Source organism: Rhynchophorus ferrugineus, unplaced genomic scaffold (genome assembly GCF_030347505.1).
Source record: "Rhynchophorus ferrugineus isolate W39M unplaced genomic scaffold, kcgeb_rfMv2 rfM10, whole genome shotgun sequence".
Lineage (NCBI taxonomy): Eukaryota > Metazoa > Arthropoda > Insecta > Coleoptera > Curculionidae > Rhynchophorus > Rhynchophorus ferrugineus.
In genome coordinates, this window is record NW_027472589.1 from 12557084 (window position 1) to 12578302 (window position 21219).

The 21219-nt window shown below is 31.0% G+C and overlaps 2 protein-coding genes across 2 annotated transcripts; both read right to left on the reverse strand.

The window, feature by feature from the left end:
• Positions 1–1629: 1629 nt before the first annotated feature.
• LOC143203859 (uncharacterized) lies at positions 1630–6110 on the reverse strand. The gene is made up of 5 exons (XM_076416171.1): positions 6066–6110; positions 4399–4572; positions 2924–3091; positions 1818–2091; positions 1630–1769 (listed from the first exon to the last, which is right to left on the reverse strand). Exons 1-5 carry the CDS (start codon positions 6108–6110, stop codon positions 1630–1632), a joined length of 801 nt encoding a protein of 266 aa, XP_076272286.1.
• An 11960-nt stretch (positions 6111–18070) lies between these two features.
• LOC143203860 (uncharacterized) lies at positions 18071–18636 on the reverse strand. Its single transcript, XM_076416172.1, has 2 exons — positions 18471–18636; positions 18071–18392 (listed from the first exon to the last, which is right to left on the reverse strand). The coding sequence occupies exons 1-2, from the start codon at positions 18634–18636 to the stop codon at positions 18088–18090; spliced, it is 471 nt and encodes a 156-aa protein (XP_076272287.1). The 3' UTR covers positions 18071–18087.
• Between the last annotated feature and the right edge of the window lie 2583 nt (positions 18637–21219).

The following is a 21219-nucleotide window of genomic DNA, read 5'->3' on the forward strand; positions in this document are numbered from 1 at the left end:
AATCGGTGAACATACATAAAAAATATACAGTCGAACATAGAACCTTCCTTTTTTAAGTCGGTTAATTAATAAGGAACAAATATTTTATTATTTTGTACTTCTCTTAATTGAATGTTATACTATTTATTTATTTATTAACTTATAATATAATGGTTATTTGATTCATCATTCTCTCTTAATGGTTTGGTCCATCATAAAATTATAACAAGAGCAATTCAAACTATTCAAAAGATTGATTTACAACACCCATTATACAGTGCAAGTATTTCTCGGTACAATTATTTCTTCTTTGAGGAAAAATACGTTCAATTTTCAAGAAAAGGAAGCATTTACATATTCTATATAAATATATATATATATATATATATATATATATATATATATATATATATATATATATATATATATATATATATATATATATATATATATATATATATATATATATATATATATATATATATATATATATATACAATTATTTGTATGTTTGCGGGGTTTAAGGGGCAATAAAATAATGACCTTTTTTGAATGTTTACCTGTGTCATAAAATCATTAAAGTATACTATTTTTCATAATAAATACGAGATCTTCTTGCGTTCGTCATTAGTCTTTTCAGAACTGTTGAAGTTTAACAAGTAAAGTGAGAATATAATAACAATGGAGTTTTTTCTGTCAGATGGATTGTGCTACCGTTTTTTAAAAAAGAGAGAATTGTGCGTAGGGGCCTTATGGGCATGCGTTGATCCAGGATGTAAAGTGATAGTGATTACGAAGGAGAATTATGTAGTAGAAAAGTATATAGGATATCATTCTCATACGCATCATCCAAGCAAGCTAGAACGTGTTATTATGATGATGCAGGATATGCAGACCACAATGGAGACATTATTTGGAGAGAGAAGAGAAGGGGAAAGAAGCAAAGGCAGCACGGATAGAAAAAATCATCAAAAATACAAATAATAGTGCAATATGGTATGAACGGCGTACAATAACGTCTTAGAAAGGTTAGAAAGCATTTGAAGAAAAAGAAAGTGCTGCTTCACCAAGATAATGCACCGAGTCGCAAGTCACTGAAAACGATGGCAAAATCCATGAATTGGGCTTCGAATTCCTTCCTCATCCACCGTATTCTCTAGATCTCTGACCTTCAGCGACTATTTTCTGTTCTCAGATCTCAAAAAAATGCTCGCTGGGAAGAAACTTCCGTCGAATGAAGAGATGATCGCCGAAACTGAGGTTTATTTTGAAGCAAAGGACAAATACAAAAACACGTACTACAAAAATGATATAGAAAAGTTGGAGGGTGGCTATAATGAGTGTATCACCCTTGAAGGGAATTATGTTGAATAAAAAAACTAATTTTGGCAAAAAAATGTATTTTACTATGGTAGGCCGGGAACTTTTCAATTGACCTGTTATCAACTGGTTATTTATTTAAATTATGACTATCCCATGCAGCTACAAATTAATTAATATTTATATGTATGTTATTTATATGTCTCGTATACATTTAAGCCTATTTAGACTGTTATAATCCACTCTGAAGTTATTTATAGGAAGACGTCGGAAGCAAAATTGTGTACCTACTAATTACAACAATCAACGTTAAAAGTAGCATACATATCCTTACATAATTTTCTCCATTCGAATCTGATATTCTTCTCTGTGTTTGGCAATTTTATCATTATAATTAGTTACTATATTTACTTTAGCATTTAATTCATTCTCTAGTTCATTTCTTTGCAGTTCTAATTGCTGTTGTAAATCTGAAATAAGAAATTATCACTCACTATGCGTTTATTCAATAGTTTTACCTTTAATTAGAGCTGTCAACATTGTCCGAGTTTTGAATGCCTCTCGAAGACGTTTTTCCCTTATTTTCTCTTCAGATCCAGTGATATACAGATTGGCCTCAGTCACCAATTTCAATTCTTCTATGGTCCTAATTAACTCAGTTACAACAGGAATGGTTCTGGGTTTCTCTGCGGTGCTAATCGACTGTCTCAAGCATTTGTTATTATGGATTAGATAAATAATTTGTAACAAATTTGCGTCACAGTGTGCATCTTGTTCTGTATATTTTCCTTTCTAAAATCAATTTGATAACAAACTGTTCGAGCGCACTCTGTTTGAAAAGTTTTGTGGTTCGATAAAGAAATGGGATCTTGTGGTTTAAAATAAAGTTTAATAAGTAATTTTATTAAATAAATAAATACATTGTTTAAAACCCCATGAAGCTGTGTAGAACCCTTCTAAATTTTTTGGAGTGTTTCTACTGATATATTCAAAAAGACATGTCTCAGAGACATCTCAATGTTGCTCTTTTCTTTTATATCTTCATACTGTCATTCAACCTGTTATAAAACTTAAAATTTTCGCACATTCCCAAGAATGCCTGTCTCTTTTGTTTTATCTGTCTCGTAATTCACAATTTGTTGATTGTAGTATGAATCTCTGAATTAGTTTATTTTCATTTTTTACGTAATTGTAATTGCTATACAAGAACTTGTAAAGTTTAGTAATAAACTATGCATTATTTCTTTAGTTCTATTTCAGTTTCAGTTTCTATTTTCTTTTTATAAACTTCTTTTATTGAATATAATCTCCCTGGATTATTTATAGACATCATTTCTGAATCTGTAATTGAAACTGCCTATTTTACGTTACAGGTGGAAGGCAACATAACATGAATACCATGCAATATGGTTACATCTTGTTACATATGTGTTGTTCACTTTACATGACAAGTTTGTTAGTATATATTTCAGCGTATTACACTGTGTTTTGCGGCGGTTAAAACAAGCGAACAGTGTTCGATAATCTTTTGATCTGATGATTACTCGAAGAATAAAACTTCGAACCTATTAACACCATCTCTTCTCGCACACAAAACTTACTGAACAGCACGTTACAGACTTACATTTCGATTATTGATGGATTCGTATATAAAATTTTTAATTTGCGCAGTGTCATAGTGGCAATCGCCATTGTAAATATTCAAAATGGCAGCCGTGAATATATTTTCCTCTTCCATCAAGAATCGTCTCAGCAACTCGCCATTCTTGGACAGCAAAAATGGGAAAAAAGCCTATAAATTAGTCAAATGAACTCATATGATTTTTAATATGGTAGTATTGTTGAAATAATAAACCTACAGTTATAAATGTTAAAATATTTATTTTAAATATCTAGCATCAGTAAATATTCACCCAACGGTGGGTATAGACCTGAGTATTCGAGTCGAATTTACACAGACAATTCAAAATGCGTATGAGCAGAACTGAATTCGGCCAACAGTTTTCAAAACAACGAACAGATTTCAAAGTCGGTTGAAAGTTGTATTGAGAATGCACTATGCTTACTTCCAATGTTTGCCGCATTAATTTCAGCGTTTGGTGACGAACGCAATCTTCCCAGGAGCCGCTAATGGACCAAAGAATGATCTAGGTCCTAATGATTCATTTATATATTTCGTACTACCAAATAAAAGAAAAATTTTTATTTTATGGTTTTATTATGTCTACCTCATAGTGAAATTTGCACACATGTATAGGGTGGGGCAAAAATCTGGTTACCATTTTGATTGCGCACCATCTTGGTGCGTTTGTGCTCAGTTTCGCTTTAACCATTGTGTTGTGTAGATGTCCAAATATTATTATGGATAAACATACGCCACAAGAACGAGCAGAAATAGTATCTGAAGGATGATTAGTGAAATTGAAGATTTTTCGCCTAAATTGATAATGAGCGATGAAGCCCATTTTCTTCTCAGTGACCATGTCAATAAACAGAACAGTTGGTTTTTACGAACACAGAATCCTCAATTAATTCATGAAACATCATTGCATCCACTAAAAACAACTACAGTTATGATGAGGTATTCATACTGTAAACATCATTAGTTCCTACTTTGTTGATAATGAACCTTCGTCATTGCAGTTACTGTTACTGTCGAACGTTACCGAGACATGATTCGAAATTTTCTTATGCCTGAAATGAACGGCAAGGACTAGAGGACATATGGTTCCAGCAAGATGGGGCCAGAGCACACAGCTCGTTCAACAATTCAATTAATGAATGACGCTTTTCCACGAAGACTGATTTCGAGATTTAACAGCACCACACTTTTTTCTATGGGGTTTTTTAAAATCAAAATTTTACGTGAATAAACCCCAAACGATCTTAAAGACAATATTCGCACAAAATTGAAGATATTCTTCTTGAAGGCCTTAAAAAGAGCCGAAAGTTGCATAATTTTTCAGTCATAACGAAAAATGTAAAGACCTAATAAACTTTTAACTTAACCAAACTTACTTATCTCTTCTTTGAGAAGTTATAGGTTAACAATATATATATATATATATATATATATATATATATATATATATAAATTACCACTATGTTAAGCATCGATATAGTTTTGTTGATGGAGTATATCACTCGGTGTGCTATAATCTGCGGTTCCATATCTTTCAGGGTTAAAGAGGCGGGTCTCCCTATGTTGGTTCCTTCAAAGTTATCCTTGTCATCGCTGTTCTTTATTATGGAATTGAACGGTGACGGTGGTTTCTTCAATCAAAATTTCTAATGTCAATATTATATGTCAAAGGAATATAAACATATAATAAAGAAACTTAGAAGCGCATCTCCTATATTAAAATTAGTTCTAAGTTACGCTTGGTATCCCCGTGTGAGGGCGCTTACGCATGCGCCGTATGACAGTTAGTTGGGCGGGAATTTTAAAAATTTGAGCGGGAAATTTAAAAATGTATATAAAAAAATTTTAGCGGGAAATTTAAAACAATTCTTTTAATTTTACTGGGAAAATAAAAAAAATAATTATATTTAAATATATTTTATTGATATATTACAATTACATTAATTTTCCTTGACCATAAAGACATTGATATATCTCCACTACCCAAAACACGTAATTTACTGATATTATCTAACATTAAAATAAGATAATATAACTATTAATGGTTCTGTTGTATTATTTTTTAGAATAAACTAAATTAACAACCTACCTAAATTGAGGTACATTTTATCAAATATGACAATTGCAGTTCAGTCTATAGAGTCAAGTTTATGAACTAACGACCAAAATTAAAGGTTACTACTGCAGCAGCAAAAAGGAACCTTATTCAGTATCTGCATTAATGTTCTTCTACAAGGCAAGCAGAATATCTTCGATAACAGTTTATATCCTCTGCCACTGCATTTCAATAATTTTCAATAATCTAGATTAGAAGCTTTTTGGCTTCGAAGAAATTCGGCTGTTGCCTAAAGTATATATAAATTGAACGGACCATAAAAAATAAATAAGGAACTCAATAAAAAGTATAACCTATACTATATACCTACAATTTAGCTTAATACTTATCAAAACCTATTTATCTATTTACAATATTATTTTAACTACTCCTAATTTAATTTTGTGTAGACGACACAAAATTATATCGACATTCTCCGACTGATCAGTTGGCAGTAATTGAAATAATATTGTAAATAGATAAATAGGTTTATGTAGTTGTTAAGCGAATATAGTCGAATATTGAAATAGGTGTAGTAGATAGGTTAAATAAGGTTTTGTTTATTTTTGTTTAGATATTACAGCGATTATTATGCACATATTTCATTTTAGAACTTTTTTTTCATGTTAAACATCTAAGTTTGATTATTTTTTACCTTTTAGTGAGATCCTTATTTACATTTAAGGTCTGTTAATAAAGTCTGTTTTAATTTTTTAAATTTTATTCTGTTATTTGTATATGATATATTATACAAATATTATATAATTATTTAATCGAATTATCACCAATCTAATGTTAAGATAATATTAATTAATAAAATAAACTTATATAGACTAGCAAACTTTTGTTAGATATTTACTTAATAAATTAGGCAGTTAGTTCATTCACTATTACAATGGGTAGGCCAAGTAAAAGTGCAGTCCATATGAGGAAAAATAGGAATAAAGAAACGATGATTGAAAATAAGGAACGTTTCAGGTCCCGGTGTCCGCTATCTAGCTTAGGTGATTTGACAAATGTTTTTCATACGATGTGGTTATATTCTAACCGTTGAGGAGTTGTATTTTCCGTCATAGCAGCTCAGTATTAACGTTATCAACAAATGTTTTATTATAATAGATAAAAAATATGTGAAAACATTGTAGGTGCTTTTAAAAATTCAGACTTTCCCTCGATTTCCCCGGGTTCCACCAACAGATTCAGACTTTATCCCAATGGAACCACCTCGGAAGTGCACTCTTTCGTATAAAAACAATAATTTTTGAAATTGGTCCACATTTTAGGGAGAAATCGGTGAACATACATAAAAAATATACAGTCGAACATAGAACCTTCCTTTTTTAAGTCGGTTAATTAATAAGGAACAAATATTTTATTATTTTGTACTTCTCTTAATTGAATGTTATACTATTTATTTATTTATTAACTTATAATATAATGGTTATTTGATTCATCATTCTCTCTTAATGGTTTGGTCCATCATAAAATTATAACAAGAGCAATTCAAACTATTCAAAAGATTGATTTACAACACCCATTATACAGTGCAAGTATTTCTCGGTACAATTATTTCTTCTTTGAGGAAAAATACGTTCAATTTTCAAGAAAAGGAAGCATTTACATATTCTATATAAATATATATATATATATATATATATATATATATATATATATATATATATATATATATATATATATATATATATATATATATATATACAATTATTTGTATGATTGCGGGGTTTAAGGGGCAATAAAATAATGACCTTTTTTGAATGTTTACCTGTGTCATAAAATCATTAGAGTATACTATTTTTCATAATAAATACGAGATCTTCTTGCGTTCGTCATTAGTCTTTTCAGAACTGTTGAAGTTTAACAAGTAAAGTGAGAATATAATAACAATGGAGTTTTTTCTGTCAGATGGATTGTGCTACCGTTTTTTAAAAAAGAGAGAATTGTGCGCAGGTGCCTTATGGGCATGCGTTGATCCAGGGTGTAAAGTGATAGTGATTACGAAGGAGAATTATGTAGTAGAAAAGTATATAGGATATCATTCTCATACGCATCATCCAAGCAAGCTAGAACGTGTTATTATGATGATGCAGGATATGCAGACCACAATGGAGACATTATTTGGAGAGAGAAGAGAAGGGGAAAGAAGCAAAGGCAGCACGGATAGAAAAAATCATCAAAAATACAAATAATAGTGCAATATGGTATGAACGGCGTACAATAACGTCTTAGAAAGGTTAACAGTCTACAGGACTTTCTATTATTTATTGGAAGTTATTGTGCTATGAAAATTGAGATTTACCTTAATTGATTATATGAATAGTTATTAGTTATATGTACCTCATTTTTGTTTTATACTTAATATTGTAGTTGTATAGTTAACAGTAGTTAATGTCCTTTGATAAGATATGCATTGATGTACTATAATGTTAAAATAAATTATATTTGGTAAAATTACTTTTGTTTCATTATTTTATTTATATCATTGTTTTATTATATATCAGAATGAAGATAAATCAAAAGTCAAATTTGATGTGGAAGTATTAGGACAGGCTGACATCATAAATTTTGAAGAGGTTATAAACCGTTAAACGTTGATTTGCACTTGTTGAGGTTTTATTGGAAATGATTTTAGCGTGTTACCGCTGTGCATACCTAAGGGTTGGATCTTGATCCAATAACTCATGCAGTTTGGCACTCTCAAACTTTTTCGGTCTACCAGAACGTTATTTGTCTTGCACAGTGAAATCACCACTTTAGAACTCTCCAAATCATTCGTCATATGTTTTTAACGTGATTAAATAATAAAAGTAATGCGTGTGGTAAATGCACGTTTTCAGACACGAAACTATACATATACAGAGAAGTATTAATCTACGACAATTTTACTTTCACAAGATATAGCCTTGAGGCTATACATATGCATGTATTGACATATGCGTGAAATTGTAAGATTACAAACTTAAGCCCAGCAGCATGTGTTAGAAAAACCGGAAATGATTTTCCGATACACCTCGTATATCATATATATATATATATATATATATATATATATATATATATATTATATATATATTATTTAGTACCCTCCTCAATTGCATGTTATAGTATTTATTTATTTATTATCCTATAATATAATGGTTATTTATTGATCATTAATGCAGGATAAAAAAAAATTGGCTCCTTCAACCATAAAAATATAATTAAAGGCACAATTATATCTTCTTTGATGAGAAATATGTTGAATTTTGAAGAATAGGAAGCATTAGCTGACTCACAGATACTTACTGATGTAATTTATCAATATATAAAATAGTAATTAAGATCAACATGTATTAATATATTGTTTAATATTTATTTTTCATCAAAGAAGAAATAATTGTACCGAGAAATGCCTGCACTATACATTGGGCGTTGAAAAACAATCTTTTCATAGTTTAAATTGCTCTTGTTATAATTTTATGGTGGACCGTACCATTAAGAGAGAATGATCAATAAAATAATTATTATATTATGGGAAATTTTAAATTTAATACTGACGGAGGAAAGTACAAAATAATAAAACATTTAATCGATTAAGGCAATCTCGATTTTCATAGCACAATAATTTCCAATAAATAATAAAACGTCCTATAGACTGTTAACCTTTGTAAGACGTTATTGTACGCCGGTCATACCATACTGCTCTATTATTTGTGTTTTTGATGCTTTTTTCTATCAGTGCTGCCTTTGCTTCTTTCCCTTTCTCTTTTCTCTCCAAATAATGTCTCCATTGTTTTCTGCAGATCCTGCATCATCATAATAACACGCTCTAGCTTGGTTGGATGATGCGTATGAGAATGATATCCTATCTTCTTTTCTATTACGTAATTCTCCTTCGTAACCGCTATCACTTTACATCCTAGATCAACGCATGTCCACAAGGAACCTATGCCCCATTCTCTGTTTTTTAAAAAACGGTAGCACAATCCATCTGGCAGAAAAAACTCCATTGTTATTATATTCTCACTTTACTTGTTAAACTTCAACAGTTCTGAAAAGACTAATGACGAACGCAAGAAGATCTCGTATTTATTATGAAAAATAGTATACTCTCATGATTTTATGACACAGGTAAACATTCAAAAAAAGTTCATTATTTTATTGCCCCAAAATTTATATATATTAATATATTGCACATTTGCAAATAATTATATACACATTGTTATGTTATATATTGATAAATTACATCTGTATGTATATGTGAGTCTGTAAATACTTCCTTTTCTTGAAAATTAAACGTATTTTTCATCAAAGAAGTAATAGTGTACCGAGAGATACCTGCACTATATAATGGGTGTTGTAAAACAATCTTTTGAATAGTTTGAATTGCTCTTGTTATAATTTTATGATGGACCGTATCATTAAGAGAGAATGATCAATCAAATAACCATTATATTATAGGTAAATAAATAAATAAATACTATAACATTCAATTAAGAAAAGTACAAAATAATAAATTATTTGTTCCTTATTAATTAACCGACTTAAAAAAGAAGGTTCTATGTTCGACTGTATATTTTTTATGTATGTTCACCGATTTCTCCCTAAAATGTGGACCGATTTCAAAAATTATTGTTTTTATACGAAAGAGTGCACTTCCGAGATGGTTCCATTGGGATAAAGTCTGAATCTGTTGGTGGAACCCGGGGAAATCGAGGGAAAGTCTGAATTTTTAAAAGCACCTACAATGTTTTCACATATTTTTTATCTATTATAATAAAACATTTGTTGATAACGTTAATGCTGAGCTGCTATGACGGAAAACACAACTCCTCAACGGTTAGAATATAACCACATCGTATCAAAAACATTTCTCAAATCACCTAAGCTAGATAGCGGACACCGGGGCCTGCAGCGTTCCTTATTTTCAAGCATTGTTTCTTTATTTCTATTTTTCCTCATACGGACTACACTTTTACTTGGCCTACCCATTGTAATACTGAATAAACTAAGTGCGTAATTTATTAAGTAAATATCTAACAAAAGTTTGCTAGTCTTTATAAGGTTATTTTATTAATTAATATTGGTATATCATATATAAACTCCACTAAAAACAAAGAATAAATGTTTTATTATTTTGTAATTTCCTCCGTCAGTATTATTAATTCAGTCAAATCATTTGCAGGTGTGCAATATATCAATAAATATAAATTTTGGGACAATAAAATAATGACCTTTTTTTGAATGTTTACCTGTGTCATAAAATCATTAGAGTATACTATTTTTTCATAATAAATACGAGATCTTCTTGCGTTCATCGTTAGTGTTTTCAGAACTGTTGAAGTTTAACAAGTAAAGTGAGAATTTAATAACAATGGAACTTTTTCTGTCAGACGGATTGTGCTACCGTTTTTTAAAAAAGAGGGAAAAGGGCGCAGGTGCGTTGTGGACATGCGTTGAGCAAGGATGTAAATTGTTAGTGATTACGGACGAAAATTACGTAATAGAAGAGAAGATGGGATATCATTCTCATACGCATCATCCAACCAAGCTAGAACGTGTTATTATGATGATGCAGGATCTGCAGAAAACAATGGATACATTATTTAAAGAGGGAAAAGAAAGGGAAAGAAGCAAAAGCAGCACGGATAGAAAAAAGCATCAAAAACACAAATAATAGAGCAGTATGTTATGACCGGCGTACAATAACGTCTTAGAAAGGTGAACAGTCCATCGGACGTTCTATTATTTATTAGAAGTTATTGTGCTATCAATATTGAGATTTTTAGAATTTTTCCCTAAACTACTATATGAAGAATTATAATTATCATGTACCTCATATTTTGTTTTATACTTAATTAATTTTACTCAATATTATAGTTGTACGGTTAACAGTAGTTAATGTATTTCGATAAGATATGCATTAGATGTACTATAATGTAAAAATAAATTATTTTTGTTTCATTATTTTATTTCTATCAGTCTTTTATTATATATTAGAATCAAGATAAATCAAAAGTCAAATTTGATATGGAAACATTAGGACGGGCTGACATCATAAATTTTGATCATGTGCTCTTTTATTCAGCGAACTGTAGGTGTATTCTATCCAAAACAGCAGTGAGCTTAGGGCATCAATATATAATGTATTGTCTGTCGTAGTTTTTATATTCACTTTAATATCAGAGAATATTTTATTCTAGTTAAAAAGTGACATAATGTCACAATATCTGATATGTTCAAACATGTAAACGAATCAGTATCAAAAATCATCCGTTTCGCAAATAATAATAAAAGGTTATAAATGGTTAAACGATAATTTGGTACTTGTTGAGGTTTTATTGGAAATGTTTTTAGCGTGTAACTGCTGTGCATACCTCAGGGTTGGATGTTGATCAAAAAACTCTTGGAGTTGGGCACTCTCAAACTTTTTCGGTCGACCAGAACTTTATTTGTCTTGCACAGTGAAATCACCACTTTAGAACTCCCCAAATCATTCGTCATATGTTTTTAACGTTAGAGCATATTCGTCGTAAGTTTCTAGTTGCAAACGAAGACTTTTAGCGGCTTTTTTCTATTGATTATATAAGAAAAGTAATGCGTGTCGCAAATGCACGATTTCAGATACGAAACTATACATATTCAAACAGGTATTATTCTATAACAATTCTACTTTCGCAAGATATAACATCTATAGCTTTCAGGCTAGGTGTGAGTAGAATAAAATGATATATGCGTGAAATTATAACATTGCATACTTAAGCCCAGCGACATGTTTTTGAAAAACCGGTGATGATTTTTCTAAAAACAAAGAATAAATGTTTTATTATTTTGTACTTTCCTCCGTCAGTATTAAATTTAAAATTTCCCACAATATAATAATTATTTTCTTGATCATTCTTAATTATTCTCTCTTAATAGTACGGCCCACCGTAAAATTATAACAAGAGCAATTCAAACTATTCAAAAGATTGTTTTACAACCCCCATTATATAGTGCAGGTATTTCTCGGTACACTATTACTTCTTTGATGAAAAATACGTTTAATTTTCAAAAAAGGAAGCATTTACAGAATCACATATACATACAGATGTAATTTATCAATATATAACATAACAATTAAGATTATATAATATAAATACTTACTACTTACTATAAGTATTTGCAAGTTTGCAATATATTAATAAATATAAATTTTGGGGCAATAAAATAATGACCTTTTTTGAATGTTTACCTGTGTCATAAAATCATTAGAGTATACTATTTTTTCTTAATAAATATCAGATCTTCTTACGCTCGTCATTAGTCTCTTCAGAACTGTTGAAGTTTAACAAGTAAAGTGAGAATTTTATAACAATGGAGCTTTTTCTGTCAGACGGACTATGCTACCGTTTTTTAAAAAAGAGGGAAATCGGCGCAGGTGCTTTGTGGACATGCGTAGAGCCAGGATGTAAATTGTTAGTGATTACGAAGGAGAATTACGTAATAGAAGAACACATAGGATATCATTCTCATAAATATAATCCGACCAAGCTAGAACGGGTTGTTATGATGATGCAGGATCTGCAGAAAACAATGGAGACATTATTTAGAGAGGGAAAAGAAAGGGAAAGAAGCAAAAGCAGCACGGATAGAAAAAAGCATCAAAAACACAAATAATACGGGAATATGCTATGAGCGGCGTACGATAACGTCTTAGAAAGGTTAACAGTCCATAGGACGTTCTATTATTTATTAGAAGTTATTGTGCTATCAAAATTGAAATTTGTAGAGTTTTTCCCTAAACCATTATACGAATAATTATTATCATCACGTACCTCATATTTTGTTTTATACTTAATTAACTTTACTCAATATTGTAGTTGTACAGTTAACAGTAGTTAATGTCCTTCGATAAGATATGCATTAGAAGTACTATAATGTAAAAATAAATAATATTTGGTAAAATTATTTTTGTTTCATTGTTTTATTTATATCAGTGTTTCATTATATATTATATATCAGAATCAAGATAAATCAACAGTCAAATTTTATGTGGAAATATTAGGACGGGCTGGAATCCTAAGTTTTTAGGACGTGTAGTGGATCTTTTATTCACCGAACTATTGGTGTATTTGATCCAAAGTAGTAGTTATAGCAAAATAGAGGTTAGGTCATCAGTACGTATAAGGTGTTGTCTATTGAAATTTGTAAATTCGATTTAATACCAGACGATTTTTTATTTCTCATATTATTTGAGAAAGTAGAAACGATCTGTTAGTGTCTAAAATTTGTAAATAAAATTGTTAGTAAGAATTGCTGCTTTTTATTAATAGAGCTTGGATAACATCTAGTCACTAAAATTTCTTCTGCTCTATTTTTCTTTTCCAATCTAAAAATATTGGAGTAGTAATAAAACAATATGACATTACAACACAAGTTAATAATAAAATTATATTTTATTGTTTTATATTCAATAATTATTACCCCATAATTTAGTATATAATTCAATTACGGTTATTTAAAAGGATTAAAAAAAAACCGTTTGACCTTCAAGCTATTTATCAAACCATTCATGGAGCCATTTTTTAAATTATTCGAAGATTGATGCGAAAAGTTGATGGTCGAACGAGGCAAGGTCTGAAGAGTACGGCCGATGTGATGGCACAAGGTAGACCAAAGACAGAGACGAAAACAATTTGGCCTTGAAATCGATCGGCTGGCTTCGTCAAATGATAACCATGATTTTTTTGGCAGAAACCATTCGATACAGAAATGACTTCCGATCATACCTTTGAAACAGTATCTCACAGACGATTTTTCAATTTTCCATTTGCCCGTCATTCAATGGGTGTAACCCACATCTTCCGATTTTTGGACCACATTTAACACTTCTGAACATTTTTATTGAGTTTGGCTTGAACTCCTTCCAATAAGACTTGCAATTTCGCATAGCTCGCCACTTTAGAATTTTCGAAACAACGTCTCATAACAGGTCAGTTGAAAAGTCCCCGGCCTACCATAGTAAAAGACATTTTTTGGAAAAATTAGTTTTTTTATCACACATAAATTCCTTTAAGGGTGATACACTGATTATAGCGACCCTCTAATTTTTCGATATCATTTTTGTAGTACGATTTGTTCTTTGCTTCAAAATAGGACTCAGTTTCGATGATCATCTATTCATTCGACGAAAATGTACTCCCATCGAGCATTCTTTTTAGATCAGAGAACAGGAAATAGTCGCTGGGGGCCAGATTTAGAGAATATGGTGGATGGATGTCTTGGTGAAGCAGCACTTTCTTTTTCTTCAAATGCGGCCATTTTTCGGCGATTTCGTCCTTCGATTCGGTCCAATAACGCTATGTAATAGTCGTTGTTAATAGTCCTTACTATTTCAAGGTAGTCAATGAAAATTATACCATGCGCATCCCAAAATACAGATGCCATAACCTTGCCAGCCGACTGTTGCGTTTTCCCACGCTTTGGAGTGGGTTCATCGTGTGCAGTCCACTCTGATGACTGTCGATTGGACTTCGGAGTGAAATGATGGAGCCACGTTTCATCCACTGTCACATGTCAATTCAAAAAGTCGGGTTTATTTGATTATCTTCAAACACTGCTCTGAAATATCAAATTATTATTTTTTGGTCAAAAGTGAGCTCGCGCGGCACCCACTTTGCACAGAGCATTCTCATACCCAAATATTCCTGAATGACATGATGTACACGTTCAGTTGATATCTTTAGAGTGTCTGCTATTTCATTCAATTTCAATTTACGGTTATTCAAAATCATTTTGTGGACTTTTAAAATATTTTCGTAGGTAACAACCTCTTTTGGGCGTCCACTGCGTTCACCGTCTTCGGTGATGATGTCACCATGTCTAAACTTAGTATATTAATCATTGATGGTTGATTTTTCTGGGGCAGTGTCCGGAAACTCGGCATCAAGCCAAGTTTTTGCTTCGACTGTGTTTTTTCCCTTTAAAAAGTAAAAAAAAATACCAACACGCGAAATTCCTTTTTATCCATTTTTTTTCACAATAACAAAAGTTGCTTCACTCAAAATGCTAAAATTCACCAATTAATGATCCGACAGCTGTCAAATTTAAACACACATCTTCTGAGGGTTAGGGCTAACTAAAAAACAGATGGCACGAAACTACACATTTTCAAAGAGGTGTAAATCAATGACAGTTTTACTTCTGCAAGATATAACATGTATAACATACCATACTTCTAGTCTGGCGAGATGTGAAAAAAGTATCGAAAGAAGAAGAAAAACCGATAAGGATTTTCCGGTATACTTGGTGTATAGAATATAAACTCAAACTGAAAGCAAATAATATACGTTTTATTATTTTGTACTTACAGTATTACATTTATATTATCTCATATTAAAATGGTTATTTTATTGATCATTCACTCTTAATGGTTTGTCCACCATAAAATTAAAACAGGAGTCATTCAAACCATTCACAAGATTGTTTTATAACAACCAACTATATAGTGCCTGTATTTTTCGGTACAATTATTTCTTCTTTGATAAAGAATAGGTTCAATTTTGGAGAGAATGAAGGATAAAAATTTTAGGGCAATAAAATTATTATTTTTGTTTTTTATATATCTCTATCATAAAATCATTAGACTATACCATCCTTTATTAATAAATATGAGATCTTCTTGCGTTTTTCATCAATTGTTTCAGTCGAATAGCAGATGAAGTTTAACAGGTAATCTGAGAATATTATATCAATGGAAACTGGATGTTTTTTATATTTACCTCTATCACAAAATCATTAGACTATACCATCCTTTATTAATAAATATGAGATCTTCTTGCGTTTGTTCATCAGTCGTTTCAGTCGAACAGCAGATGAAGTTTAATAGGTAAGCTGTGAATATTATATCAATGGAACTCTTTCTGTCAGACGGACTGTGTTACCGTTTTATAAGAAAGAGGAAATTCGGTATAGGTGCTTTGTGGGCATGCGTCGAACCAGGGTGTAAGTTTCTAGCTCTTACAGAGGAGGATTATGAAATTATACTGAGTATAGGATATCATTCTCATATACATTTTCCAACCAAACTAGAAAGGGTTATTATAATGATGCAGGATCTGCAGAGAACAATGGAGGCATCATCTAGAGACAGAAGAAAAAGGAGTGAAAGTAGTACCGATAAAAATATCATGAACACAATTAATTGAGAAATATTATGTGCGGCGTACAATAAAGTCCTAGAGACGCGACAGTCTATAAAACAATCTATTATTTATTATATATGCAGTGGATGCACTATATGTTGAAATAAATTATATTTGATAAAATTATATTTGTTTTACTGTTTTATTTATATTAGTGTTTTGTTATATATCAGAACTAAAATAAACCAAAGTCAATTTGATGTGGAAACATTGTGCTTACGTCATAAATCTTGAATAATGTGCATTGGCTGTTTTATTTGATGGACTAAAATAGCAGTAACTCGCCTTGTCATAATGTAAAATATATTACTTATTGCAGATTGTAAATTTGTTTTTATATCAGATAATATTTTCCTTCTCATACTACTATAGAGCCTACGAAAGAACACACCTTCGATACTTCGAAAGTTTGGCATGAAGGCCTTGTTCATAAAATACAAAAAATGTTACCAAAATAACACACCGAAAAATCCTACATTACAACCAGAATGTTTAGAGTGAAACAAGAAGAAGCTTACCCTACAATAAAAGAAGCTAAAACAGGTGTACCACAAGGAAGTGTACGTAACATGAATAAACTTGGTTTCTATGGAAATGTTAAGTACTATATAAGAAAACGACTATAGAAATGTGTTGTTCCTCTTAGAACCTCTTTACGATGCCCACTCTTTAATGGTAGGTATATTTGCAGAGGCGATTTAAAGTATTCTCTTATTTCGGCTATGTGTTCCTGATCAGACTCCGAGAATGGTTGAAATATATTACTTAGATAACCAGCAAAGGCACTGGTTCCCTTTATATTTTATCCTGGCTACTCGCCTACGTTATCCCAAAGCTGATACGAGAGTCACTATTTATATTTTGGGAATAGGAAAAAACAAATATTTAAGTTCTCGCCAGGATGATCGATGCACTTTTGCAAACGTTTAAACTAATTTTCAAAGCATTTATTCCATTCCGAATGAGGTATCTTCAAAACATGATTCTTGATCGCTCCAATACTTCGGGCGAGGAAGATCGTTGACCACGCAGTTTATTACTTATGGATGGGAACAAAAAGAAGTCACTGGGTGCCAAATTAGGGCTGTGCGGCGGATGACCTATCAATTCGATGTTTTGAGTGCTCAAATAGTTTCTTGTTTGAGCCGATGTGTTTTGAGCTCGCATTGTCAGGATGAAGAACAGTCCGGCGTCTCTTGTTTGATTTCCTTATTTCACCGAAGACTTTTGGCAAACAAGTGGTTGTGAACCAATCAGAATTTAGTGTTATACGATCCTCTAGAGGCACTGTTGCAATATGCCTAGTTTTCCCGACGAAACAGGTCACCATTTTCTTCGAAGTGCGTCATGCGCGAACAACTATTGTTGGATTTGGTTCATCTTGGAATAACCACACAGTTGCTTACTTTTGGGCCCATACGAATATATCCATGATTCGTCACCTGTCACGATTTTATAAATGTCTTTCGAAGCACTGCGAGTGAATTTCTTAAGCATTTTTTTGTACCAATCGACACGAGCCTTCTTTTTTTGAGCGATTGACAAATTGGGTGGGATCCAACGCGAACATAACTTTCGCACAGCTAAGTGCTTATGTAAAATCGCATATATGCTGGTGGAACTAATGCTCAGGGATACCTATTATGAGTTCTAAAACAGTCGAAATAACAATAGGAAATTTAAAAGCATTCTTAGTATTTTAATTTGTAAGGGTTTACGTTATTAACTTTTATTAAACTGCAACCTGTTGGAAATATGGACATGATATCTTCAATCTGAATAGACTCCTTTTTTCTCTTATACAACCTTATACATCACAGCCATGTCATTCCTAATTTCGTAATATGGCCTAGATGATAAAGGGTTCCTTAATTAACATATTTAACTTGTGTTTTCCATGATAATATAATTTCGGTAATTATATGTATTTTTTTCATCTTCTGAACATCTTTTAAATTGAGGTACATTTTATCAAATATGACAACTGCAGTTCGGTCTATACAGTCAAGTTTATGAACTAACGCATTCAGTATCTGCATTAATGTTCTTCTAGAAGGCAAGCAGAATATCTTCGATAACAGTTTATATCCTCTGCCACTGCATTTCAATAAGGATAAAGCAATTAGTTTTTCATCCAACCTGGAACGGAACCGATGGGACAGGCTGAGTTTATCTGCAAATGAACAGATAAATTTCAAGTTAGAACCTCCATTCTCTAATAATAAACATAAGTTTCTTGTTATATAGTTACTTCCGGGTCTTGTTGTGGTAGAAGAATCTCCTATATATCTATCAGCTTCAAAAAACTTGTGTGATTTAATATTGCATTTAATATTGGGGGCATATGTTCCTTGTCTTGTTGCAAAGGTAAAGAATGTCAATAAATATTGCTTAATTATTTCAATGCAATAAATCATTATTATTTAATCAAATACTTACTATTTAACAAATACCGAGAAACTTGACATAAATAAACAATACAAATTATATCACCGAAAAATGGCCGTTAACTGCTTAGGTTGAATTATTATTAATACCGAGGCCAAATGAGAGAGAAACACACATATAGCTGTTGCATTTTAATTCACATTTGGCCGCGTAACGGTGATTCCGAAAAGCTTAAACGTGGGATCCGATTTTTCCATAGAACTTTCACTTCTAAATTCCTTTATTCTATGAATATAATTAATGAATTAAAAAGGTAGATCCATGAACATGATTTGTTTATGAACATTTGCAAAGTAAGTTGTTAGTAAGAGCTGTTGATTAATATATTTCGGATAAATCCAAACGCCAAAGAATCTCTGTTTTTTACTACTTTAAATTATGAATTTCTAACATGAAAAATATTGGAACGGATAAATTACTAATAAAAAAATATTTTATTGTTATATCACTACATAGTATAAAACAAAGTCGCCTTTTCTGTCCTTATATCCCTATGTGCGCTTAAATCTTTAAAACTACGCAACGGATTTTGATGCGTTTTTTTTCAATAGATAGAGTGACTCAAGAGGAAGGTTTATATGTATAATACATGCATAATATACTAAGACAACATTGCTAATTTTAGAGGTTTCTAATGTGATGTCGTAAATTAACCTATTTTTTTAGGCTTATTTAGCAATTAGCAAAAACGCTACCTAACCCTACGAGTTAGATCAAATTAATGTACTACAGTATTGTACACCATAAAAAGGTCTACAAAAAAGTCCGCGATGGTATATGTTTATCTTTTAGGGATAACCCACATTAAACAATTTTATTGTTTACTTTTTACGTGTGAAAATGGCTTATTTACGAAGCTATTTTAAGCAATACGGCATTAATCCTTATCGAATTAAGTACCTTAAATACAGTGTGCAATTAATATAGATCAATATGGTTCCTTACAGCATGTAAATTAAACAAATATTTTCGGAGATATTACAAATTTAAAATTTGCGTTTAAAAATGTGTAATGTAATAAAAATTGTATGAATTTAGATATTCCAAAGATAGCAGGAAATCTTCATAGTAAGTATAGGGGAAGAGGAATTGTTTTACTCCAAATTTAATACGTGCAGGCCAAGGGCAGTAATGAATGAACCAAAAATACTGGATCGATTTTAATCATGTTTTCATTGAGTGACATAGGCATATATATTTTATGCCCGTGCAAAGTTTCAACATCATTTTTAAGAATATTAACACGAAATCTGATATATTAAAGAATACAAAATAAATATAGTTGTATTTAATAAAACAGCTGCTTTTTGAATAAAAATTGAAAATCTTTAGTAGCTTCTTCTATTGAAATGATTTTTATTCCTTGTTGAGTATCAGCACCAAAGGTTGTAATTTTTCAGATCATTGAAGCTTTTGAAGTATCTGCATAAGTATAAATCTATAGAGTGTACATAAATCGACCCTTTCGGGAGTCATTGTGTGTCAGGGTCTTTTCCTCGCAAAATTTAATCTAGATTAGAAGCCTTTTGGCTTCGAAGAAATTCGGCTATTGCCTAAAGTATATATAAATTGAACGGACCCTAAAAAATAAATAAGGAACTCAATAAAAAGTATAACCTATACTATATACCTACAATTTAGCTTAATACTTATCTAAACCTATTTATCTATTTACAATATTATTTTAACTACTTCTAATTTAATTTTGTGTAGACGACACAAAATTATATCGACTTTCTCCGACTGATCAGTTGGCAGTAATTGAAATAATATTGTAAATAGATAAATAGGTTTATGTAGTTGTTAAGCGAATATAGTCGAATATTGAAATAGGTGTAGTAGAAAGGTTAAATAAGGTTTTGTTTATTTTTGTTAGAGTAAATTATTATGCACATATTTCATTTTAGAACTTTTTTTCTCATGTTAAACATCTAAGTTTGATTATTTTTTACCTTTTAGTGAGATCCTTATTTATATTTAAGGTCTGTTAATAAAATCTGTTTTAATTTTTAAAATTTTATTCTGTTATTTGTATATTATATATTATACAAATATTATATCACCAATCTAATGTTAAGATAATATTAATTAATAAAATAAACTTATATAGACTAGCAAACTTTTGTTAGATATTTACTTAATAAATTAGGCAGTTAGTTTATTCTGTATTACAATGGGTAGGCTAAGTAAAGGTGTAGTCCTATGAGGAAAAATAGGAATAAAGAAACGATGATTGAAAATAAGGAACGCTTCAGGTCCCGGTGTCCGCTATCTAGCTTAGATGATTTGAGAAATGTTTTTGATACGATGTGGTTATATTCTAACCGTTGAGGAGTTGTGTTTTCCGTCATAGCAGCTCAGCATTAACGTTATCAACAAATGTTTTATTACAATAGATAAAAAATATGTGAAAACATTGTAGGTGCTTTTAAAAATTCAGACTTTCCCTCGATTTCCCCGGGTTCCACCAACAGATTCAGACTTTATCCCAATGGAACCACCTCGGAAGTGCACTCTTTCGTATAAAAACAATAATTTTTGAAATCGGTCCA